Source organism: Cornus florida, unplaced genomic scaffold (assembly GCF_030987335.1).
Source record: "Cornus florida cultivar Cherokee Brave unplaced genomic scaffold, ASM3098733v1 CherokeeBrave_3.0.0_Hap2_Chr06, whole genome shotgun sequence".
NCBI classification, from domain to species: domain Eukaryota; kingdom Viridiplantae; phylum Streptophyta; class Magnoliopsida; order Cornales; family Cornaceae; genus Cornus; species Cornus florida.
This window is the reverse complement of record NW_026775576.1, coordinates 565864-588672: the sequence shown is the minus strand read 5'-3', so window position 1 is coordinate 588672 and position 22809 is coordinate 565864. Positions and strand designations below refer to the sequence as shown.

Here is a 22809-nt window from a genome sequence, read left to right as displayed (position 1 = left end):
TGCCGAAGAAGGTATAGATCTTCTGATTGAATTGAAAGTTCTATCATCGACTCTTGGGGCAACCACGTACTGTCGGTTCAATGATTTAGGTTTTATAATATATATATATTTTTAACAAAATTGGCGACTATTCCGTTAGTGACATGTTGAGTACGAAGATGATGTAGAAAGTTAGCCAATTGTCGTGTTTTTATTGGATTGGGATCCCAGGTGGGACAAACTGGCAGGGTACCCTTGGGAAACCCAATATTCTCTCCTGTGAGGTGTAAGTACATTTATAGAAAAAATAAAAAGCAAAAGATTTTTTCTTAGTTCAACTTCAGCCTCAGCAATCGTAGTCCCATTTTCCAACACTGCTATTACTCCACGCGCCCGTCAAGAGCTCTCGCACGCTCTAATATTTAAAGGACGAATTTAGCCCTTCCTGCTGAAATGCTTTATGTTGAAACATGGAGAAAATTGGAAATTCACTGCTTCCGTATGAGCGTAGTCTGCACGCCACATATTTCCGCGTGAGTCTATGATCCAACCCTCAGTCCCGCTTCCTCTTCCCTCGGCGGTTCGAGTAGACTCTCTCTAGGGGTACGTACCACCGCCATGTCTGTTCTCTATTTTCACACTTGTTCCTCGTGATCAACGTTGAAAAAGCTTTATACCCAGTTAGCCACGTGGCCTCTGAAACATGTATGAGCAATCTTTGAGGACATTGATTCTGGGGTCGGTCTTGTATTGTCCGATCCAGCATTTCTAATCCCTCTATAGCTGGATCCCTGGTTGGTCCTTCCATCTTTCTTTCTTTGTGTTTATATATATATATATATATATATATATGTAACTATTTATGTAACTATATATGTATTATGTGTTTGCAGTTTATGGCTTACTATTGAGCTTGATGGGTTTTAAGTGGCTATTCTGATTTCTTTGTGTTTTGGTCTTTATTAAGAACAATTTCATCTGTAAAGATTGTTCTTTTCCCTATATTTCTTTTGCTGTGGTGTTGATTTGCCTGTCTCCGTGTGTATATATGGTTTGGGATTTGAAGGGAATGGTAATGTTTCTCTTGAAACCCTTTTCTATAAAGGGGTTTTAATTGGTTGAGATTCAATTAAAACTTAATGGTTGATTTGGAAGGCATATCTTATATTAAATTGATGGTTTTTTTTTTTTTTTTTTGAAGGGGATGGTTCAAAGTTCCCTGCTTCTCATAGGCTACAAACTTCAGTAAATATGAACTATTAAGTAAATTTTAAATTGCTGGTTGTTGTAAAGGGTGTTCTTGATCATCTCCAATTGAGTGCAATAACTACATTTTGAAAAAGTGCAGTTTTTAGTGGGTGAATTTGTGGAACTTGTATTTGGTGTGTCCATTATATTTCCAATAAAGTTGTTTTTTTGTTTTTTAATTTTTGGGTGGTGTCGGTGGTTGTTGTGTTGTTCTGGAAGTAAACTATTAATTGGGTTGCTTTGGCATTAGCTTTAATGTTAATATTTATGACTGCTGATCAGCCTTTTTTACTTTTAGGGATTTAAGGGAAAAGAGGAGAAATGATAGGTCCTTATAAACAGCAGAGGCTTTATGAGGTGCATAATGTTGGTGAAGATAGAATTTGCAATCTGCCTGATTGTATTCTTCATCACATACTCTCATTTCTTTCCACCAAAGATGCTGTTGCAACCTGCATATTATCAACAAGATGGAAGTACCTTTGGACATCTGTTCCCAACATTGACTTTGATGATTCATTACTGTATTCAAATGAGGTGAATGGTTGGTGTCCACTCGAGCTGACTTGCTTCATGAATTTTGTGGAAAGGGTGCTTCTTCTTCGGGATGTGTCAAGTATGAAAAAGTTCCGTCTCTCATGTCGAGTTTGCTTTTGTGCATCTCGTGTTCATGTGTGGGTCTCTGCTGCAATCATGCATAAAATTCAAGAACTTGACCTTTGCCTGTTTGTAGAGAAGCCTTTTGCGCTGCCCCGTTGTGTGTTTGAATGTGAAACACTAACGGTGATGAAATTAGAAATGAACTGTGTACTTGAACTCCCCAGTTACATTTCTTTTCCATGTCTCAAGACGTTGCACCTGTGTCTTGTTACATTCCCAGACGATTACTCAACCCAAAAATTATTCTCTAGCTGCCCAGTTCTTCAAGAGTTGGCTATGTTGGACTGTGAATGGATGAATTTGAAGAGTATCACAGTTTCTATTCCCACGCTTACGAGCTTGACAATAGATGATTTGCCCTACTTTGGGTCATCAGATGAACTAAATGGTTGTGAGATCAAGATTGATGCGACCAATCTCAAATTTCTGAAGTACAGTGGTCACCTATTGAATGAAATTCTTGTATATAATCCATCTTCATTGGTCAGTGCCGATATTCACATACCAATTCTGCGTGAGAGGAAAAAAGCAATTGCTAATGGTGCAGTTAAACTACTTAGAGGGCTGCACAATGTTAAATTTCTGAGAATTTCTAATGATACCATTGAGGTATTTAGCTATTTCTCCATGATTTTTTGTTGACATATCTAGGGGAAAAAAGATAAAGTCCGTCTTACCATGTATTGTTTTTTAAGCATATTTGCTAATTCTTTGGTACCAAGGCTTGATTTTCTTTTTCTTTCCACACAAAGTCTCTCTCTCTTGCAGATAATGTGCTAGGTCAACTTCCCATATTTCAAAATTTGACCTATTTAGAGTTGAACATGGAAATTGGCAATCACACTTCCCGAGCATTGATGGACTTTCTCCAGTTCTCACCAAATCTAGAATCCCTTGTTTTTGCTGAGGTAGATTCCTTAGTGCCTTGACTTCAATTATTTTATTGGTGATTCTATATTATTGAATGGTATATTATTAATTGGGAAAAAATAATTGGTATGTTACTCCATGATCCTATATTTATAAAATGATATATCACTCCATGATATTATATTTATGAAATGATATATTACTCCATTTAGGGACTGGAACCTCGCATGTTACTTTTTGAAGATGATTGGATTTTCCCGGTACCTAAATGCTTTCTTTCCTGCCTAAAGTCAATCAGCCTTCATAATTTTCATGGGAATGGTACAGAAGTATGTTTGCTAATGTTTTTGCTGAAAAATTCACTTGTTTTGGAGACGATGAATATCTTTCTTTCTAAGAATCCATCCCGAGATATAGAGAAGCAAAAGGAGGTGAGGAATAAGTTGCAATTGCTTCGTAGAGGTTCACCAAATTGTGCAATCATGTTCTTCTGAAACGTCAAGAATTCAGTAATATTTTTTTGTAAGTACATTTCCCATTTACCTATTTTTCTTCTACTTATTCTTTATAGTTATATTCTATAGAACATGATTTATGTTTTTTTCTCTTGGATGGGTTATGCACACTTTTGTTAAACATGTATTGGGAAATTCTTTCTGTTGGTTTACCTTGACGAAATTCTCAACCCAATAAGGTATAAGACAAGTAAGATTGAAGGAATGAATGAAGATTTTCAGTCATCATATCATACATATTGCTCCCATGCAAACAAGTAAAGTACTGTCATCCTTTAAGAGTTTAAATTCACAAGAATATGGATGTTACATGAGTGGTCTGGTGATCATATATTCACTTCTGTAAAACTATTTTCAATCAGAATTGATTTGCATACAGTCTACTCACAGGAATTATGCAGAATGATTTGAGGCACATAACCAACTTTTTACCAAAGTGAAACTTGATTATAATTGAATTCGTGTGCCTATACACCAAGTCAAACTTCTAGTTCTAGATGAGAACACCCTTAGATTGTTCATTACACTGATCTTGATATAGACTAAGATCCTTTCCTCGAACTCCTCATAAAAACTAATGATTGAATCAGGAATGGCATCAGATTGTTAAACTATATGAGATTGAAGACAATCAATATATATGAAGGAAAAAATAGATATTTATGGCATCAATAAGAGAACTTCAAAATAAAAAGCTAGTTATGCAAACACAAGGCAGGTGGGTATGCGAAGGAAAAGCTAGAATTGAGCAAGATAAGAAACTATCAAAATAAGTTTACATACATAAGGGACCTAGGGTAGAAATCACAAAGAGAACTTCAAAATGAACATAAAATGGTTCCCTTGCCATTACCCCCTCCCCGCGAATATAAGTCACAAAGGATAATAAGCTAGAATGTCCTATTACATGAAGTTTCATTCCCTCAAGTTTCCCCAAAATAAAATTAAGTCAGAATTACATCATTTGATATCAAAATCCCAAAAATGATTTCCCATAGTCCAAGGAGGTCTAAGTCGCATCCGTGGCATGCCCTTTACCTGTACAATGATGGGCTGAGCTAAACTATGCCCAGTGGATGATGGCTAACCTACCTGCCCTACGGTCATGCAAGTCATGCAACAAATAGGTATTTAAAATCAATTAACCCTAAGGGATCTGCTTTTCAACAATTGTTCATCACTCGACAAAACAAGTTCCACTTTGTCATATATTGATTTTCAATAACTGCAATGATTCTACAATATAGCTTGTCAGAACGTTCTACATTGTCATATATTGCTTTTCAATAACCGCAATGTAGATGAACTCACACATGATGGGGTCATACCCCATTTCATGAAAATCTTGGATTGATCGTACTCACACACCCGAATATGTGTCGAAGCCCCGTACCCATACCCTTGCTTTATGGGCTAGTAACCCGTCAGAAACAACACTTGCTTGGCCAAGTTTTGAGACATTCAACCCTAGGGCTCCGGGCCCTTCGTATTTAATCCGATCCAATCCAATCCAATCCAATCCAATCCAAATCAGTTTCAAACTATGAAATTCAATACACATCCAATGTCTCACACAACCCACCTATGCATTTTTGACCTTTCTACGAAATGATATGTCCCATGCATACAAGCATTTACAATATACCAATTTGATTTCTCATTTCAAATAAAGCATCAAATAACATCAATCTCACATCCTTTAAAGCATTACTCCCACATAGACATTTCGTTAAGCACAAAGCATGCACAGGCATCAATGTTCTTAATTCCATTATAAAGCTAACAACTAAGCAACTCATCCTCATATAGTGGTATCAAACACACATTCATAATCATTTTGTAAGATTCATGGCATTTAAGTCCATTAGGACATATCAAATATATCCAAATCAATTATACTCCCATAGCATATCAAACCCACATCAAATTTCCACCATATGTAAACTCATTTCATCAATTTACACACACACACACACACACGTATATACATATCATCATCATGTAATTTCTCATCATTCTAAGCATGCTTCATTTAAATAAATCATATATCACTCTAGTAAAACCTAAGAACAAGCAAGTTAAACACCCCTACCACAATTTGGAGCAAACCCAAATCTTCCACCGAAATGAAGTTGCCCAAATCAAAATTCTGGAACTGTACACTTGTGCAGAATCACGTGTTGAACAACTTCCCCTCTTGTGCCTTCGTCAAATTTGGACCCGAAATGGGTCGTTTCTAGAGAGAGAAACTAGATCTATGGGGTTAGAGAGAGAGAGAGAGAGAGAGAGAGAGAGAGTAGGAGGGGTGGGGGGGCGCTGGGCTATTTGTGGCCTTCAATCACCCAACTCCTCTTTTATATACTTCCAACTCTCTTCTAATTCCCTTTTGGCCCAAGTTATTTTTAAAACTCCCGTTGCTCCAACAACTTTCTAAAATCACTCTAAAGCACAATCCTTGTCAAATGACCACTAGGTCCTTAATGAGTTTCTACTTAGGCCCTTGATGACACCCGAGCACCTTGGCTCGCCCCAGGCCCGTATGGCCATCAACTCTGGCCCACTTACCCGACTCATAACGAAACTGACCAAGGAAAACCAAAGTCTGGAAACTCCCGGAACAACGAGAAACTATCCCGGACACCAAACGAATCCCCACATAGCAAACAACGCATCAATAAACAACACATCATATCAAATTCTCCAACTTGACCCAATCATTTTTGAAATATCCAAACTAAGGTGGTGTTTAGGTTAGAAAAATCGGGTTAAAATTGGCTTGCTCTCCAGTTAGGTTTGGGTCATATATGGGTTGGTTGTCCAACCTAGATAAATAAATAAATAAATATTTTTAATTTACCGTAGAAAGTGCTATAAGTTGTATTGTTTTTTGGCATCTTTTGTCTTCAAAACTAATATATTGAGTTTTAATTTTAAGATATTTGAGTTGGAAGCTAAGAAGAATAGACACGGATACGGGACACAGATACGACATGACACCGACATGGCGACACGGCAAATCCAAAAAAATTAGGACACGGGCACGGCGAATAGTATATATATATATATATATATATATATATATATATATATATATATATATATATGATGTAGTACTTTAAAAATTACTGAGTGTTACTATTTTTCATCAACCTCACAATGGAAAAAAAACACAATCATAACTCATAACTAATAAACTATAAAAGAACAATGTTGCAGAATTATAAAACCAAATAAAAAATAAGACATTAGAATAATAACTAGTATCATTTAATCATCATTGCAACTTTACTCCAAATACAAAAGTATAGACAGAAAGGACTATTAACATTCATGACTTTACTGTTAGCACTTAACATTCACAAAAACCTAAAGGGGCTAATCCCCAAAAAAGATACAAAAACAAGTTAGTGTACTATCATCTATTCCCATCCATCATTTGACCTGGGACTTTTACCATTTACAATACCAAAAGGGTAGTACAAAACACAAAAAAAAAGAACATATCAGCATTCAAAAAAAAAAAAAAAAAATTCCAGAAGTGTCCATGTCGTCTCTATGTCCGTGTCCGCGGAGTGTCCATGCTGTGTCTGTGGAGTGTCCATGCAGTGTCCGAGCCGTGTCCGTGCCGTGTCTGAAAATTCAAAAAAATTAAAAAATTCCAGACACGATTTTTGGCGTGTCCGACACGAGTCGGGGCGTGTCCGACTCGTGTCGGACACGGATTCTTCGCCCATTTTGGAGTGTCTGTGCTTCCTAGGTTAGAAGCTTCAAGTTCTGAGTTCTAATTGATCTTTTGAAGACATTACATGATAGAAACACATGTGCTAGGTTAGGTATGATGAGTGTGGGAAGCTATGTTATTTATAAATAAAAAAGAGTGTGGGAAGCTATGTTACCTGGAGTTGGGCAAGGCTATTGGGTGGGGTTTTTTTGTCTAAAGCAGGGATGGAACCTGTATGGACTAGGATGGGTTTTTACTTTCTTTTTTCTTTTACTCTTCAAATTCCTTTGATTACCTAAAAAAAATTGCATTCTCCTTCTTCAATTAGGCTCTATTTCTTTTGCCTTCAAAGTTCTTTCATTTTTCTTTTCTTTTCCTTTTTCGTCGTCTTCTTTTCTTTTGTTTGTTTTTTATTTTCTTAAAATTCTTCTTGTTGCACTCATGTATGATGTATGTGCTTTAATCTTTATTTTTTTATTTTTTATTTATTTTTATTTTTCCTCTTCTTATTTAAATTTATTATTGCAATTTTATGCACTTTCTTTACTATAATTTTTAGTGAATAATGACATACTATTGGAAACTTGATTAATGCACTGTTATTGCACTCTATTTTTCAAATTACTGTCTTGTTGTATTGTCAGTTGTCATGTTAGTTCAAATAGATATGTATATATTACTCTATCATGTTCAATATGCCCCCCCCCCCCCCCCCCCCCAAAAAGGAAAAAAATTCCAGGCTCTATCACTATGTGTAAGTGATGGACACCTCTAAACCCAAATCGTAGAATGCAGGGAATATGTATTCAACAGGTGTTCAATTTGGGTTCATGTGTCATATACATATCCTATACCAATATCCTAGTTGTTTCGTGTCGAAATAGGTACATGAAGAGAAATAGGAGAATCCACGTAACAGAGTTGATGAGTACACGTGATATTATGAAGTTTGTTTTTAGAGCATAGAAGTTAATTTATAATAGTGCATGATTGCACCATTTTAATTTTCTGTTACACTGCTTGAACTAGATATTGGACTGATGTACTTTAATTCGAGTAAGCAGTTCCATTGGTGGTGATTTCTATTGCATTGGTGGAACTGGTATTTGTTGGAGTTGCTTTAATTCTAGTGAACAGTTGCACCAGTGGTGTTTTCTTCTTCACCGGTGGGTCACTTCCCACTTCAACAAGGCCTTTTAGATTTGATCCTATCTTTGAACCAACTTTACTTGATCTCTTAGAGTCTGAGAGCTTTTTTTATTTAGCTGAGAAATTTCTGGTTTTATTTCTTTTAATTGAATCACACACTTTTACGCAAGAGTATCAGTAGTGAGTTGTTGTTCATCCCTGATCCTGTTAATCAATGATCAGAGCAGCGCTGCAACGGATTTGTTCAGTTTCTTCACGCACTTGTGGAAAGAGAATGGCATCTTGGTCAGTCTAAGAACTGGCTTATGATGAGGTGTTCACGTTGACATGTGTCGGTAATACAACTTGTAGTCAACTTTTCCTTATTTAGGGATATGATCACAGCTTTCATATTTTACACATGATGTATTTACCTAGACGCACAATAGGTCTAGATACATTCCTTGCTTTGCACTCACCTACCATCTCCCTTATTTTGTGTTATGGAAGATATTATATATACCTATAGTAATCATCCTTTTGTGATATGAAATAAGAGATACAGTCAATTCTCCTCTTTCTCTTCTCTCTAAGATTTGGCTTTAGCTTTCAACATGGTATCAGAGTTCCAAGGTTAAAGTTGGAGACCTAACGTAAGCTTTGTCGTCTTCTTCTTCTTCTTCTTCTTTTTTTTTTTTTTTTCCTTCATCTCTTTTGTTTTTTTTCTTTCTAATTCTGACAGAGATGACCTGAAGAAAAAAAAAAAAAAAAAAAAAAAAAAAAAATAGATCCCTTTCTTGATTTCATGTTCAACATTCTTTAGTTCCTTTCTTATTGATCTCATACTTGAAATTCAATAGCTTTCCTTGCTTAAGCATTTGTACTCGGATTATCTCGTCTATACTATCATGGGTGACAAATCGGAAAATTAGGACTCTCTTTTTCGGTTCTATGACTACTACCAAATTGAAGGGTCCCAATTACCTTCAATGGTCTTGAGCAGTCCACGTTTTTGTAAATCGTGGGAAACTTTCCTATATCCAGTCGTCTAAGGAGGGAAAACAGATTGATGCATGGGAACAAGAGGATGCCCTTATTATGACCTGGTTATGGAACAGTATGGAACCAGTGGTGTTCAATAATGTCTCCTTTTTGGATTCTGCTAAGGAAATTTGGGATGCTCTCAAAGAAATGTACTCGTAAAAAAATATATATATTTCTTTCCGATATACCAGTTGTACCAAGATATCTTTTCACTTCAATAGGGTGATGGTTCAGTTGAAGAATATTACTCAGAATTGAAAGGTATGTGGGAAGAACTTGATGTTTATAAGCCTTGGACTACAGATTTAGAGGCTTAGAAACAACACAGAGAAGAATTTCAGGTAGCAAAATCTCTCTCTGGACTTCGGCCAGAACTTGCTCCCATTAGTTCTCAAATTCTCTCGAGCAAAGACTTACCAACTGCTAGTGAGGCATTTGCTCGGGTTCAACGTGCCTCCATCCACTTTTCTATCATATAAAAGGAGGATTGTTCCGCACTTGCAGTTCCAGCTGAGCGATCCGATACTTCACGTGGTGGACAAGGAGGACGTGGTCCTTCACACACTAGCAGAGGTGGCCATGGAGGCGGTCATAGTGGTCGAGATGGTTGTGATGGCAGGCCATGTACACACTGTGGCTGTACCAACCATTCTGTTGATTTCTGTTGGGAACTTCATGGCAAGCCTGCATGGGCAAATCAGGCTGTGGTTGAGGGGGAGAACACTAATTCTACTACTTAGGAACGGGCTCTTATCTCCAAGGCTGAGTATGATTCATTTGTCAAGCGTACTAGTCCTCCATCCACTTCCACAGTCACTTTTGTTGATTTAGGTAATACTTGCCTCCATTCTTCACTCAGTACACCTTGGATAATTGATTTTGGGGCCTCGGATCATATGACAGGTAACTCCTCTCTTTTGTCTAATATTTCTTGTATGAGTTCTTCATTTGTCACAATTACTAATGGTACCAAGTCTCAAGTCCAAGGAATTGGTACTGTTAGCACCTTTAGTTTAACATTCTCTTCTGTCTTGTATTTACCCCAATTTCCCAATTTCCCAATTTCCCTCAAAAGGATGTTTTCTGTTAGATCTTTTTACCATTGTCTCATGGAGTCGCCAACTTCCACATTCCCTTGGAAAGCCATATGGAAGACTAAAGCCCCGTTAAAGGCGGCATTTTTTGGTTGGACTGTTGCCTTGGGAAGCATTCTTACCCTAGACAACCTCAGAAGTAGAAGTTAGATCGTGGTGAATTGGTGTTGCATGTGCAAGATGTCGGAGGAATCGTTGAATCATCTCTTGTTGCATTGCCCGGTGGCAAGGGACATTTGGTCTATGTTCATGCTTATGTTTGGTGTGGAGTGGGTTACTTCGGGATCCACAATGGATAGGCATGGAAAGGATGTATATTGGAGAATCGAGTCAAAGAATTTTGGAGTGCCACGCCCCTTTGCTTGTGATGGAGAGTGTGGCGAGAGAGAAATGGGAGATCCTTTGAGGGCGAGGAATCCCCTTTTGTTCTCTGGGATCGCTCCCCTTTTGAGCACCTTTTATAAATTCTTAATTACTTACAAAAAAAAGCATTTTCTCCTACTTATTGTGACTTTCAGGATCTAAAAGAAGGATATTCAGATGTTCCTTGACCCTTGGTGTGATGGGAAATTTTTGTCAGAGATCTTTAATCACAGATTATTACATCACATTTCTAGGAATAAACAGAGCCAGCTGAAGGATGTTATTGCTGCAGGACAGTGGAATGCAACCAAGTTTGATAGTAACACAAATGGGGTGCTTCAATACCTTATACATCATCCAATTCATGGGGGTGATGATAAGTTCAGTTGGTACTCTAATCAATTCTCTTTCAAATCGGGTAAAAAATCACAAGGTTTATTGGCATAATTTTTGTTGGAATGGGGGAAGACCTAGATGGTCTATATATTCTGTTCTGGTGCTACACAAAGCTATCCTCACCAATCTGTATCTTCAGCAAAGAGGGATTATTATGGTTTCTAGATGCTGTTTGTGCCTTAAAAGCATTGAAGATGTGGATCACCTTTTTTGCGCTTGCGAGTATGCTAGGCAGGTTTGGCTGAATGTGTTCTCTACTTGTCAAGTGTCTCTACAAAATTTCTCTTCAATTTATGAAATGGCGTGGCATATCACTCAATCCTACACAGGGAATTCAATCCAGAACAAGATGGTAAAAATGATGTTTACCGCTACATTGTATTTTCTTTGGAACGAGAGAAATGATTGATTGTATAATAACAAATCCAAAGTTCCCACAGATTTGGCTAAATGTATCTTGTGGGAGGTTATGGACATTTTGGGGGTATGCCTTCATGATGTTCTAGTTAGCCTGAATCTAGGTTCCTGCCCTTGGATTCTTTTAGTTTTGACTTTTCGTGGTCTTAAATGAGGGTATGCCCTCAAGTCCTCTTTTGTACTATATTGTTTGCATTTATAAAAAATTTCCTCCATTTAGGGAAAAAAAAAAGGATGGGCTCTACTACTTTCAGTCGTCTTGTTCGCCTATTTCATCTCCGCTCCATACCTCGACTTCTTTATATCAATGGCACTGTCGGCCTGGGCATCCCTTGTCTGACAGTCTTCGGCATTTGTTTTCTTCCCTACCTAGTTTTTTCTAATTTCTAATTTTAAACTTAGGACAGGTGGACCTTGTTTATGCCCTTTTGAACTTATTCACTCTGATGTTTGGGGTCTCGCCAGAACTACTGGGTTGGCTGGTGCTCTTTATTTTGTCTCTTTTATTGATGACTATTCTCGTTTAACTTGGTTATATGTTCTTAAAAATCGATCTCAAGTCTTTGATGGGTATAAATCTTTTTATGCTGAAACAACTAATCAGTTGAATGCTAAGTTACATATTCTTCGAAATGATAATGCTCTTGAATATAAAGATTCCCTCTTTCAGCAATTTCTTAAGTCTAGAGGTGTTACCCATCAAACTTCTTGTGTTGATACTCCCCAACAAAATGGGATTGCTGAAAGAAAGAATGGACCAATTCTTGCCATTGCTCGGGCTCTAATGATTCAAATGAATCTACCTAAACATTTTTGGGGAGACACAGTTCTTATAGCATCATATCTATTGAATAGAATGCCGTCGAGGGTCCTTAAAGGAAAATCACCTTTTTAGATGATGTTTCCTGGTAAAGACCTCTTTCCCATTCCTCCAAAAGTGTTTGGGTGCGTTTGTTTAGCTCATAAATGTACGTTTTTGGATTATTCTCACACTCAGAGAGGATATAGGTGCTACAACCCTTATATGAGAAAACATTTTGTGTGCGCCGATGTAACATTCTTTAAGCTTGTTCCATATTATTCTAAGGCGGGTAGCCAAGTGGAGGAACCTATTTTACAAGACATTGTTCTACCATATTCAGACATTGTTTTATCATCCCTGGTTCCTGATATTCCTCCCGCTACTCGGGTTTATACTCGGCGACGTTGCAGGAATACCTCTCCTACTCCTACCACTACACAGGATGAAACTCTTGTGCCACTTGCTCCAGGGCTTGGACAGGTAGAGCCTTCCTTGCATCCTCCACCATCTTCCTCGGCGCCTACAGATCCAACTAATCATCCTTTCGAGTTTGATCTTGATCTTCCAATTGCGCTTTGTAAAGGTAAAAGGGTTTGTACTGATCATCCTATATCTCATTTTGTGTCTTATAACCATTTGTCACGTTCCTTTAAAGCTTTTTCTTTATCCTTGTCATCTATTGCTTTCCCATCTTGGATGGCGAAGATGGGATCTACTTCCAAAGCCTACAGGTGCTCATGTTGTTGGTTGTCATTGATCTTATTGACACAATATCATGGCTTAAGCTCCTTGGTTTGAGTCCAAGGGGGAGTGTTTGTCACCTTAAAAAGTCTATTTATGGACTCAAACAGTCATCTCGTGCATGGTTTGATAAATTTAGCAAGGTAATAGTTGCTCATGGGATGACTAGAAGCCAAGCTGATCATTCGGTTTTCTTTAAAAAGATAAAGTGTGGCATTGTGATTTTGGTGGTTTATGTGGATGATATCGTCATTACTTGGAGTGACAAGAAGTGGTTTCAGACCTTAATTCATCATCTGGGTTTGAATTTTTTCTCTAAAGACTTGGGCAAGCTTCAGTATTTTCTTGGTATTGAGGTTGCAAGATCAAAGAAAGGCATCAGTTTATCTCAGAGAAAATATACTCTTGATATCTTAAAGGATACGGGTTTTCTTGGCTCTAAGCCTGCAACAACACCAATGGAGACTAATCTGAAGCTATTTCCTTATGTCGGTGACTTGGTTTATTATCCAGAGATGTATAGACGACTTGTAGGTAAGCTAATTTATCTAACTATTACTCAACCAGATATTGCCTATGCAGTTAGTGTTGTGAGTCAGTTTATGGCTAGCCCACGAGTCCCTCACATGGAAGCAGTTATATGAATTCTTAAGTATCTCAAAGGAGCTCCGGGTCGTGGTCTTTTCTACCAGTCATCTGGACATTTGTGCATCGAGGGTTACAATGATTTTGATTGGGCAGGTTCTCCTTTAGATAGATGATCAACGATTGGTTACTGTACTTTCATAGGAGGCAATTTAGTCAATTGGAAAAGTAAGAAGCAGTCGGTTGTGGCGCGATCAAGTGCTGAAGCTGAGTACTGTGCAATGGCTCATACTTCCTGTGAGTTAACTTGGTTGAGAACTCTGTTTCAAGAGTTTGGGCTTCTGTTCAAGACTCATCTCTTCTCAATTGCGATAATCAGGCAACTATTCACATTGTCAGTAATCCGGTTTTCCATGAGCGAACCAAACTTACTAAGGCTGATTGTCATTTCATTTGTTCTAAGGTGACTTCTAAAGAAATTGTGACTCTATTCGTATAGCCTGGTAATCAGTTAGTTTACTAAGGCTTTACCCAAGCGTGCTATCGATTCTATCTACAACAAGTTGGGAGTCGTTGACATCTACTCTCCAGCTTGAGGGGGAGTGTTGTGAATACAGCTCGTAGTCAACTATCCCTTATTTAGGGATATGATCACAACTTTCATATTATACACACGATCGATTTACCTAGACGTGCAACAATATGTCTAGATACATTCATTGCTTCGCACTTACCTACCATCTCCCTTATTTTGTGTTTTGGAAGATATTATTTACTGTTGAAGCATCTATATTATTATTATTTTTATTTTTATTAGCTGCTTTCAGCCTTTTATTAGGTGTCTTATGTAAGATCCTTATTATCATGGGATCACGTAGATAAGATGTCCGTAATCATGGGATAAGATCACCATAATCATGGGATCGCGTAGATTTTGGCATATTTCCTGTTTTTCTTTGATTTGGTTTTCTTTCTTTGTACCATATTCTTGTATATAAATATAGCTCTTCGCTATCGGTTTGAGAAAGCTAAAACCCAAAATTTCTTCATTTTAATATTAGAGCAAAACAAAGACCTTCACCTCCCCTTCTTCCTCCCCAACGCCACCACCTTCTCTCTCCCTCTTTCCATTTTCCCTCACCTCCAGCGAACCTCCATCTCCTCCCAGCCCTTGCGCCGGACCCCTCGGGCAACCCTCTGTTTTTGACTCCCTTTTTAGGAGAATTCCCTTAGTTTTTTTTATAACCTAAGGGTCCTTCTGGTGTTCTTTTTCTTTGTGGGCTGCCGGTGTCTGTTCGATAGCATATTTGGAGGAAAGTGCTGATTTTTCCGACCTTGTTTTTTTCTCTTACCTCTTGCTTTGCCGTGTGGACAAGCCTTATTCTGGTACTGTGATTGATTTTAGTAGCCAAAAGGACACTTTATCCTCGGTCCAACATACTTTATCTTTGGCACATCATACTCCGGCACAACGGGTTACTAATGTGCTCTTGAATGGGCGCAACTTCGTATCTTGGTCCCGTTCTCTTCAACTCTATATTGGAGGGAAAGGGAAAACTGGTTGGCTTTTGGGTCTAGTCAAGGAATCGAAAAAGACGGATACTAAATATAATGCATGGGACATGGACAGGTGCACCATTCTGGGTTGGATCTTCAACTCAATGGAGGAGCGTATCTATAATATGTTCATGTTTTACACTTTCGTTTTTCGTCTGTGGCAAGCCCTTAATAAGATGTATGCCCATTCCTGCAATGACGCTCGTATCTTTGAACTCTATTAGGAGATTGCTCATGCATCTCAGGAGACACTCAAGCTGTCAGTATCAGAGTATTTTGGGAAGAATTAGCATAGTGTAAACCTTTCTCCGATTTCTCTGAAGAAGCTGCAACTCTTTTGGTTAAGAGATTGGACCGCCAGCATACCTACCAGTTTTTTATGGGTTTACGATCTGAGTATGATGCTCTTAGAACTCAGATCATAAACACTTCTCCTATGCCTGATTTATATGATGCCTTCGCTACTGTTGACCATGAGGAGCATAGACGTTAGATCTCTCAGCCAGTAGCTTTACCAGAGACTCCAGTGGATCAGATGGCTCTTGCTGTTAATTCTAGACTTTCAAAGGGAACGGTTATTTGTCGGGTTATGTAAAGGATCGTTGCTTTAAGCTTTATCCCGAGCTAAAGCAAAAATTTTCTCACAATCGTCCTTCTGGCCGTGGTCGCACTGCCGAAGTAGCGAATACTATTGGTGGGTATACTACTCTACAGATTGTTGTCCCTCCTCCTCCCAGACCATCTTTTTAGGACTTCAATCACTTATAGTCCCAGATTGGTCAGCTCCAGGAGTAGTTTGAAGCTTTATCTACCAGGGCTAGCTCTTCTATTCCCTCGGCTGCTATAGCTACAGGTACTCCTACTTTTCATGTTAAAGCAGGAAAACCTACTTGGGTTTTGGATTTCGGAGCCAATGATCACATGACTAGTGAGTTGTCATTATTTTCTACTCCCGTTACCCCTGTTAATCAGGCTGTTAGTCTAGTCGATGAGTCAACCATCATTATTCATAGTAGTGGAGATGTTTATCTATCCCTGATATTATTTTGCCATCTGTTCTTCATGTTCCTAACTTTGCATTTAATCTTCTATCTGTTAGCAAACTTGCCAATCACTAAACTGTGCAATGATTTTCTTTCCTCATTACTGTGTTTTACAAGACCTGTGTTCAAAAATGATTTTTGGCAGGGGATTTGAGCACGATGGCCTCTACTACTTTAGGGATCCTCCACCGACACCTCCTCCACTTGCTTCAAGCCTTTGTTCTTCCAATTTCTAGATCTTATGATTTTTCTTTTCAGACTTTAAATCTATGGCATGCTCGCCTTAGGCATGTACACTTTCAGTATTTATGTCTGCTTTTCCCTTCATTAATAACGGCTTGTAAGGATAATAAGTTTCAATGTGAGATTTGTGAACTTTCTAAACATACTAGAACCAGTTATATTTCTCATATGCATCGTGCACCTAGTATGTTTGATCTCGTATATTCTGATGTGTGGGGTCCTTCTCCCGTTATTGCTTTTTTGGGGCATCGTTATTATGTAACATTCATTGATGATTATTCCCGCTGCACATGGGTATATTTACTTAAAAAGAAATATGAAGTTTTTCCCTTGTTCACTTAATTCCTCCAAATGATCAAAACTTAATATAAAACTTTTGTTAGGAATATTAGGTCTAACAATGGTTGTGAATATGTTTCCAATGAGTTTCAGTCTTAACTTAACCAACAGGATATTCTTCATCAACTTACTTGTCCATATACCCTTGAACAGAATGGTGTGGCAGAGCGTAAAAACCATTAACTAATGTCAGTTGTTCGATGTCTTTTAAGTGGTATGAATGTGTAGGCATATGGTAGTTCTTACAGCTACTTTTCTCATTAATCGTACCCCTAGTAGGGTATTAAATGGTAAGGTCCCCTTACAAGTGCTTCAGCCTGATATTACTCTTTTTTCCATCATGCCTCGGGTGTTTGGATGTACATGTTTTGTTCAGAATCGTAGCCCTTCTTGTACTATACTTGATGACAAGGCCATTAAATGTATCGTTTTAGGAAACTCTTCAATGTCAAAACGTTACCAGCTTTATGATCCTGTACACAAACACATGTTTCACTCTCTTGATGTCACCTTTCATGAGTATACCCCCTTTTATGGTTCTAACACTATCTTGCAGGAAACTTCTATTCCCGATCAAGAGGATTATCCTTTTGCTCGTCTTCTTCCTATTTTTCAAGAAGAGTCTTCTCTTGCGGTTTCCTTACCCCCTTTGAAGGTCTATTTTTGCCTCGTGCTCCGCCTCCACTGCCTTCATCCTCTTCAGATACAGGTTCAGGTATATCTCCTCTCTCCCCTTTATATTTCCCCGGCCCTATTCTCGAGTCTCGATATCTCACTCGGGACCACAAACCCCTGCCCAATTTGGATTCGCTTGTAGTACTAATCATCCTATTTTGCAGCACATCTCTTATGATGCAAGGTTGTCAAAATCGCGATCCTGGATCATAGAATCGCACGATTCTAAGATCCTACCAACCCAAAACAAGTCAACTCGTATAGAAATCACTCCCTGTGCAGAATCGTAGTAGAATCATGTAGAATCGTAGTAGAATCGCAAATAGAAGATTCTGAGATATTTTTTGTTTGGGCTTTTTTTTTTGGGGCCTGGTTCACTTTCTTAAGTGTTGGGTTATCTAAATAAGAAAGGTCCACAGTTTTAGGGCCCAAAAAAAGTACATATAAATAAGAAAAAAACACTATTTAGCCCTAATCCCCCATTCTTTATTTATTTATTTTTTCCGTGTTTCTGATCAATTTTTTATTTTTTTTAATCATGAAGAATGGACCCTTTAATTCTGTTATGTTCTTTACTTCTTTACATTATGTTTTGTAACTATGTTTAGTTCCTTTTCTATTTTATTTGTGTTCTCTTCTTTTAAGGGAGTTGTTGGACATTTGGATTAGGATTTGGGATTTGTGAACTTATGTTATGAATTAGGATTCAAACCTTCATCTTCTCACACACTTCACAACTTGCAAATTGCATAGTTGTCATGAGAGCTCTACCTTTTGAGCTACATTCGCTTTTATATTATATTTGAACTTTGGAATGTACCTTTATATAATTATTTATTTATTTATTTATTTTTAGCTATATTTTACACATTATATTGTTTAAGAAGTTAGTTTGAATTATTTTTTTCACTAGTTGGTAGAATCTTACGATTTTCGATCTGATTTTACGGAGCCCAAAACGATTCTACGTAGAATCTTTGATTTAAACAACCTTGTTATGATGGTCTTTCAAGGTCTTACCGAGCCTTTCTAGGCAAACTTGATTCCATTTCCATTCCCAGAAATGTCTATGAGGCTCTTCGGAATCCCAATTGGAAGTCTGTTATGATGGTAGAAATGAATGTTTTGCAGCAAATGAAACATGGGAGCTTGTATCTCTCCCTCCTAGTGAACTGACTGTTGGTTGCAAATGGGTATTTAGTGTTAAATATCTGGCCGATGGCTCTATTGATCGGTATAAGGCCCGTTTGGTGGCCAAAGGGTTTACTTTGATTCTTGGTAAAGACTTTAATAATACCTTCGCTCCAGTGGCTAAATTGACATCTCGTTTGCTTGTTTCCTTGGCTGCCTCTCACAATTGGCCTCTTCATCAGCTTGATGTGAAGAATGCTTTCCTGAACGGTGATCTTCTTGAGACTATTTATATGGATCCTCCATTCAGTTTTCGGGCTGAGGGGGAGTATGCTGGAAAGGTCTGTCGATTGCGGAAGTCTTTGTATGGGTTGAAACAATTTCCTAGAGCTTGGTTTAGCCGCTTTAGTGATGTAATTCTATCCATGGAGTTTGTTAGATGCCATTCTGAACATACATGTTTTATTCACCTCTCCTCCATTGGTCGATGTATCATTTTTCTTGTCTATGTTGATGATATCATCATTATTGGTAAATACATCCATGGGATTGCTCAAGTAAAGCTTCAATTGGATAAAGCTTTTGATGTGAAAGACCTTGGGCAGCTTAGATATTTCTTGGGAATTGAGGTTGCTAGATCTAAGCATAGTATTTCTTTATCGTAAAGGAAATATGTTTTGGATCTTCTTCGAGACACGGGTATGCTTGGGTGTAAACCTGCTTCCACTCCTATGGATCCTAATATGAAGATCTCGGTTGAGTATGGAGATCTCCTTTTTGATCCCTCGCAGTATAAGCCCTTGGTAGGAAGATTGATTTATCTTACCAACACCTGTCCTGATTTGGCTTTTGCTCTTAGTGTCGTGAGTCAGTTTATGTATGCTCGTTGCACAACTCATATGGATGCGGTATATCATATTATTCGATATCTTAAGTCTTGTCCTGGACTTGGATTATTCTATTCGTCTAGCAGGTAGGTTGGGCTATCCTGTTTTAGTGATGCAGACTATGCTGGGTCCAAGACTGATAGACGTTCCACATCTGGCTTCTATAATTTCTATGGAGATCATCTTATATCCTGAAAAAGTAAGAAGCAACCTGTAATTTCGAGACCTTCAGCAGAGGCTTAGTATCGTGCCATGGCTCATGGTACTTGTGAGATTCTCTGGCTTCAATCTTTCTTGGAGGAACTAGGGCCAAGTGAAAAACAGTCCTCAGACTTGTTTTGTGATAAGAAGTTAGCCATCATGCTTGCTTCAGATTCTGTTCTTCATGAGAGGACTAAACATATAGAGGTGGACATTCATTTTATCACAGAGAAGGTTTGTTCGGGATTTATCAAGCCGTGCTTTGTTAGGTCCTCTAATCAGTTGGTAGATGTGTTCACCAAATCCGTTGGTCCATCTTTGCTTCATTGCTCGATTACTAAGCTGGGCTTGATTAATATCTTTACTCCAACTTGAGGGGGAGTGTTGAAATATTTGTATTATTATTATTATTATTTTTATTAGTTGTTTTCAGCCTTTTATTAGGTGTTTTAGATAAGATCCCCGTAATCATGGGATCAAATAGATAAGATCCCCGTAATTATGGGATCACGTAGATTTTGGCATATTTCCTGTTTTTCTTTGATTTGGTTTCCTTTCTTTGTACCTTATTCATATATATAAATATAGCTCTTGGCTCTCGGTTTGAGAAAGCCAAAACCCAAAATTTCTTCTTTTTCTACCTATTGTAATCATCTTTTTGTGATATGAAATAAGAGATACAGTTAATTCTCCTCTCTTTTCTCTTATGATTTAGCTTTAAGCTTTCAACAACATGGATTTGTGTTGCTGCCTTGCTGGTGATACTGATGGCACTAGATTAGAGGACACCGAGCGTTGAGTTAAATTAATGCCAGGTGATTCAAAGGTATTTGAATTGGCGACTCGTGGAGAGTAGTTCCGTAAGCATTGGATCTGGTTGCATTGTTTCACTTCTTATAGTAAGATTAGATTGCTTGAGACGACTAGCCTTCACGTTTTTTTCTCGCGGAGAGTAGATCTGTAGGCATTGGATCTGGTGTCAACTCTCTACTCTCTTTCATTTCTGCTCGTTTGACTGCATTTTAATTCATTAAAATTGTACTGATCCTGTAAATAAGCAAAAGAAGCTAGATCTATTTGCCCTCGTCTAGTTCTGTAAAATGATATGTTTACACATCCAATTACAGGCTTGCACAACTTTCAAATGATTAGCTAGTAGCAAGGGAAAAACACCATATAGTTATGTATAATGTTAGATTAAAATTTGGATTCAACTTAGGTTAATTTCAATTGGATTCTGATTGCCAACACCACAACTTGAACCTGAATTAAATTCAGGTTGGAATTTTTCTGTCCTAGGTCGATTCGAGTTTTAAAAAACTGTGTTCTAAGTATGTGAAAAAAAATAAAGGTTGGGCTTTAGTTGACTGGCTCAAGTTTCATTCTTAGATCCATGCTATTAGTGTTCCTTTATATGCTAAACTACTGTTTCATTAGCTGTGTTGTTTAGTGGTTATAAATATTTTTTTTTTTTTTTTTTGCTAAACTTTAATCTTCATGTACTCATCGTATTAATGGTACGAAGTTTTTAAGGATGATAAAAAATATGATTAATTATTATTTCTAATCAGTTTCCAATGAATATTCATTAAGGATGATTAAAATATGATTAATGATAAAAGACTTGTTTATGGATTCTCTTTCTTATTTTTGTAGTAGTAGGAAATCATTTACCTTCATTATCTAGATTTTAAATTTGGAGGTATATCATGGGAAGTTCTTTGCCCTTCACTACTTTTGAAGAATAGAAGTTCAAGCACGCAGAGTGTTCAAAGTGATCCTGTGCATTGCACTCGCTGAAGATTTAATTTTAAGTATCAAAAGATGCTTTAAAGGGCCATTTGGCTATAAAGAATTATGATACCTTTTTCTTCCTTAATTTAAAGGTTGCTGATGTTAATTATGTGTTTTCAGCTAGCATTTTGTCGTATTGGTATTTGTTTCTCTTTGATTGCTGTTTCAAGGTCTGAATTTACTCGGTTGTTGCAGTTGGGCATGGTAGAAGAATTTATTGGTTTTTTCTGTGATGGTGAGCCAGCTTTTTGTAAACACTGATGAAGCTTACTGGAGTTGAAGTTCTTTTGCCCAAAACTCAGCTTCCAAAGCTAGTATTGAGCAAGTTTTTTGGCGTTGGATGAAATGGTTTAAATCTGATTAATAGACTGGTTTATTTCTCGTTCAGGAATTCTCAGGATGGCTTTGGGTTGATTAGTTTTGTAAAGTTCGTTCTCATATATAGGTTCGATAAACCAATGTGCCCATATTGTATACAAATAGATTGGTGCTGTCTATCTTGGGTGCTGGGACTCAACAGCTTCCTTTCCCTAGGACTCTGTTGGCTTCAAGCTCCCGCTTCTGTTTTTTTGTTTTGGCTTAATATGCATTATTGTAATATAGACTTCCAGACTTGTATCTCTTTTGCGTTGTACATTTAACTAAGTAAACAAAACTACAAATTAAAAGATATGTAAAGTCAGGTTTCATTATTCTGCTTTTAAAGCCGAGTGTTTTAGCCCGTAATTTATTTAGTTATTCCTAATTGAATTTATTTATGACCTTCATCGATTTAATAGTGTAGATTTTTCAAGGTGCCAGGAGGGGGTGTTAGTCTCTTTCATACGTGGTTTATAAGAAGGTAAGCTGTGTCCATTATTGTCTTGAGTGCATTGTTTCAGGCATTATCAAAACCACATTTGATCTAGTGTGTGTATTTACCATTATTGTCGTCGCGCAGCAAGAGTTGTGAAAATTAGGTATTGAGATCCATGTCAACGTTTGGAAATGAAATTGGAACAAGGGGTATGGAACGACCGATGAAATCAGTTTTTAAATTAAAAACAGCTTATGTAGAATGAGTATAAAAATAAACAGGTCGAAATACTTCGTCATTTGAAAAATGTAAAGAATTGAGAAATTTCCAAGGCTTTTGTTTTTAGAACATAGACTAATGGAAGTATAAACCTAGAAAATTTGGGCTCTGCTTGGATTGACACTCTCAAAACAGTTTTCTGTTTTTAGGGTGTCAAAAATTCAGAAAACCCATTTTTGCACTGCTGGGTGCCTGTTTTTGAAAAAGAGTTTTTAGAAAACTGAGTTAAGGGAGTATGGGTTTTTTTGAAAACAACTCAAAGTTGTTTTGGGAGTTTTCAGAAAGAATGAAAACACGGAGA

At 37.5% G+C, this 22809-nt stretch overlaps 1 protein-coding gene across 3 annotated transcripts; it reads left to right on the top strand.

Moving 5' to 3' along the window:
- Positions 1-284: 284 nt before the first annotated feature.
- Positions 285-22125, top strand: LOC132311043 (F-box/LRR-repeat protein At4g14103-like). 3 transcript variants are annotated; one of them, XR_009482800.1, is made up of 6 exons: positions 289-773; positions 1526-2496; positions 2640-2795; positions 2970-3279; positions 20355-20465; positions 21629-22125. XR_009482800.1 is itself a non-coding variant. In XM_059808734.1 (5 exons), the coding sequence occupies exons 2-4, from the start codon at positions 1549-1551 to the stop codon at positions 3249-3251; spliced, it is 1386 nt and encodes a 461-aa protein (XP_059664717.1). In that variant the 5' UTR covers positions 291-773; positions 1526-1548; the 3' UTR covers positions 3252-3279; positions 21629-22125. The 3 variants fall into 3 exon arrangements, 2 of the variants coding, with proteins under 2 accessions (XP_059664718.1, XP_059664717.1); XM_059808734.1 differs by lacking the exon at positions 20355-20465 and having other exon boundaries at positions 291-773; XM_059808735.1 differs by lacking the exons at positions 2970-3279; positions 20355-20465 and having other exon boundaries at positions 285-773.
- Positions 22126-22809: the final 684 nt, after the last annotated feature.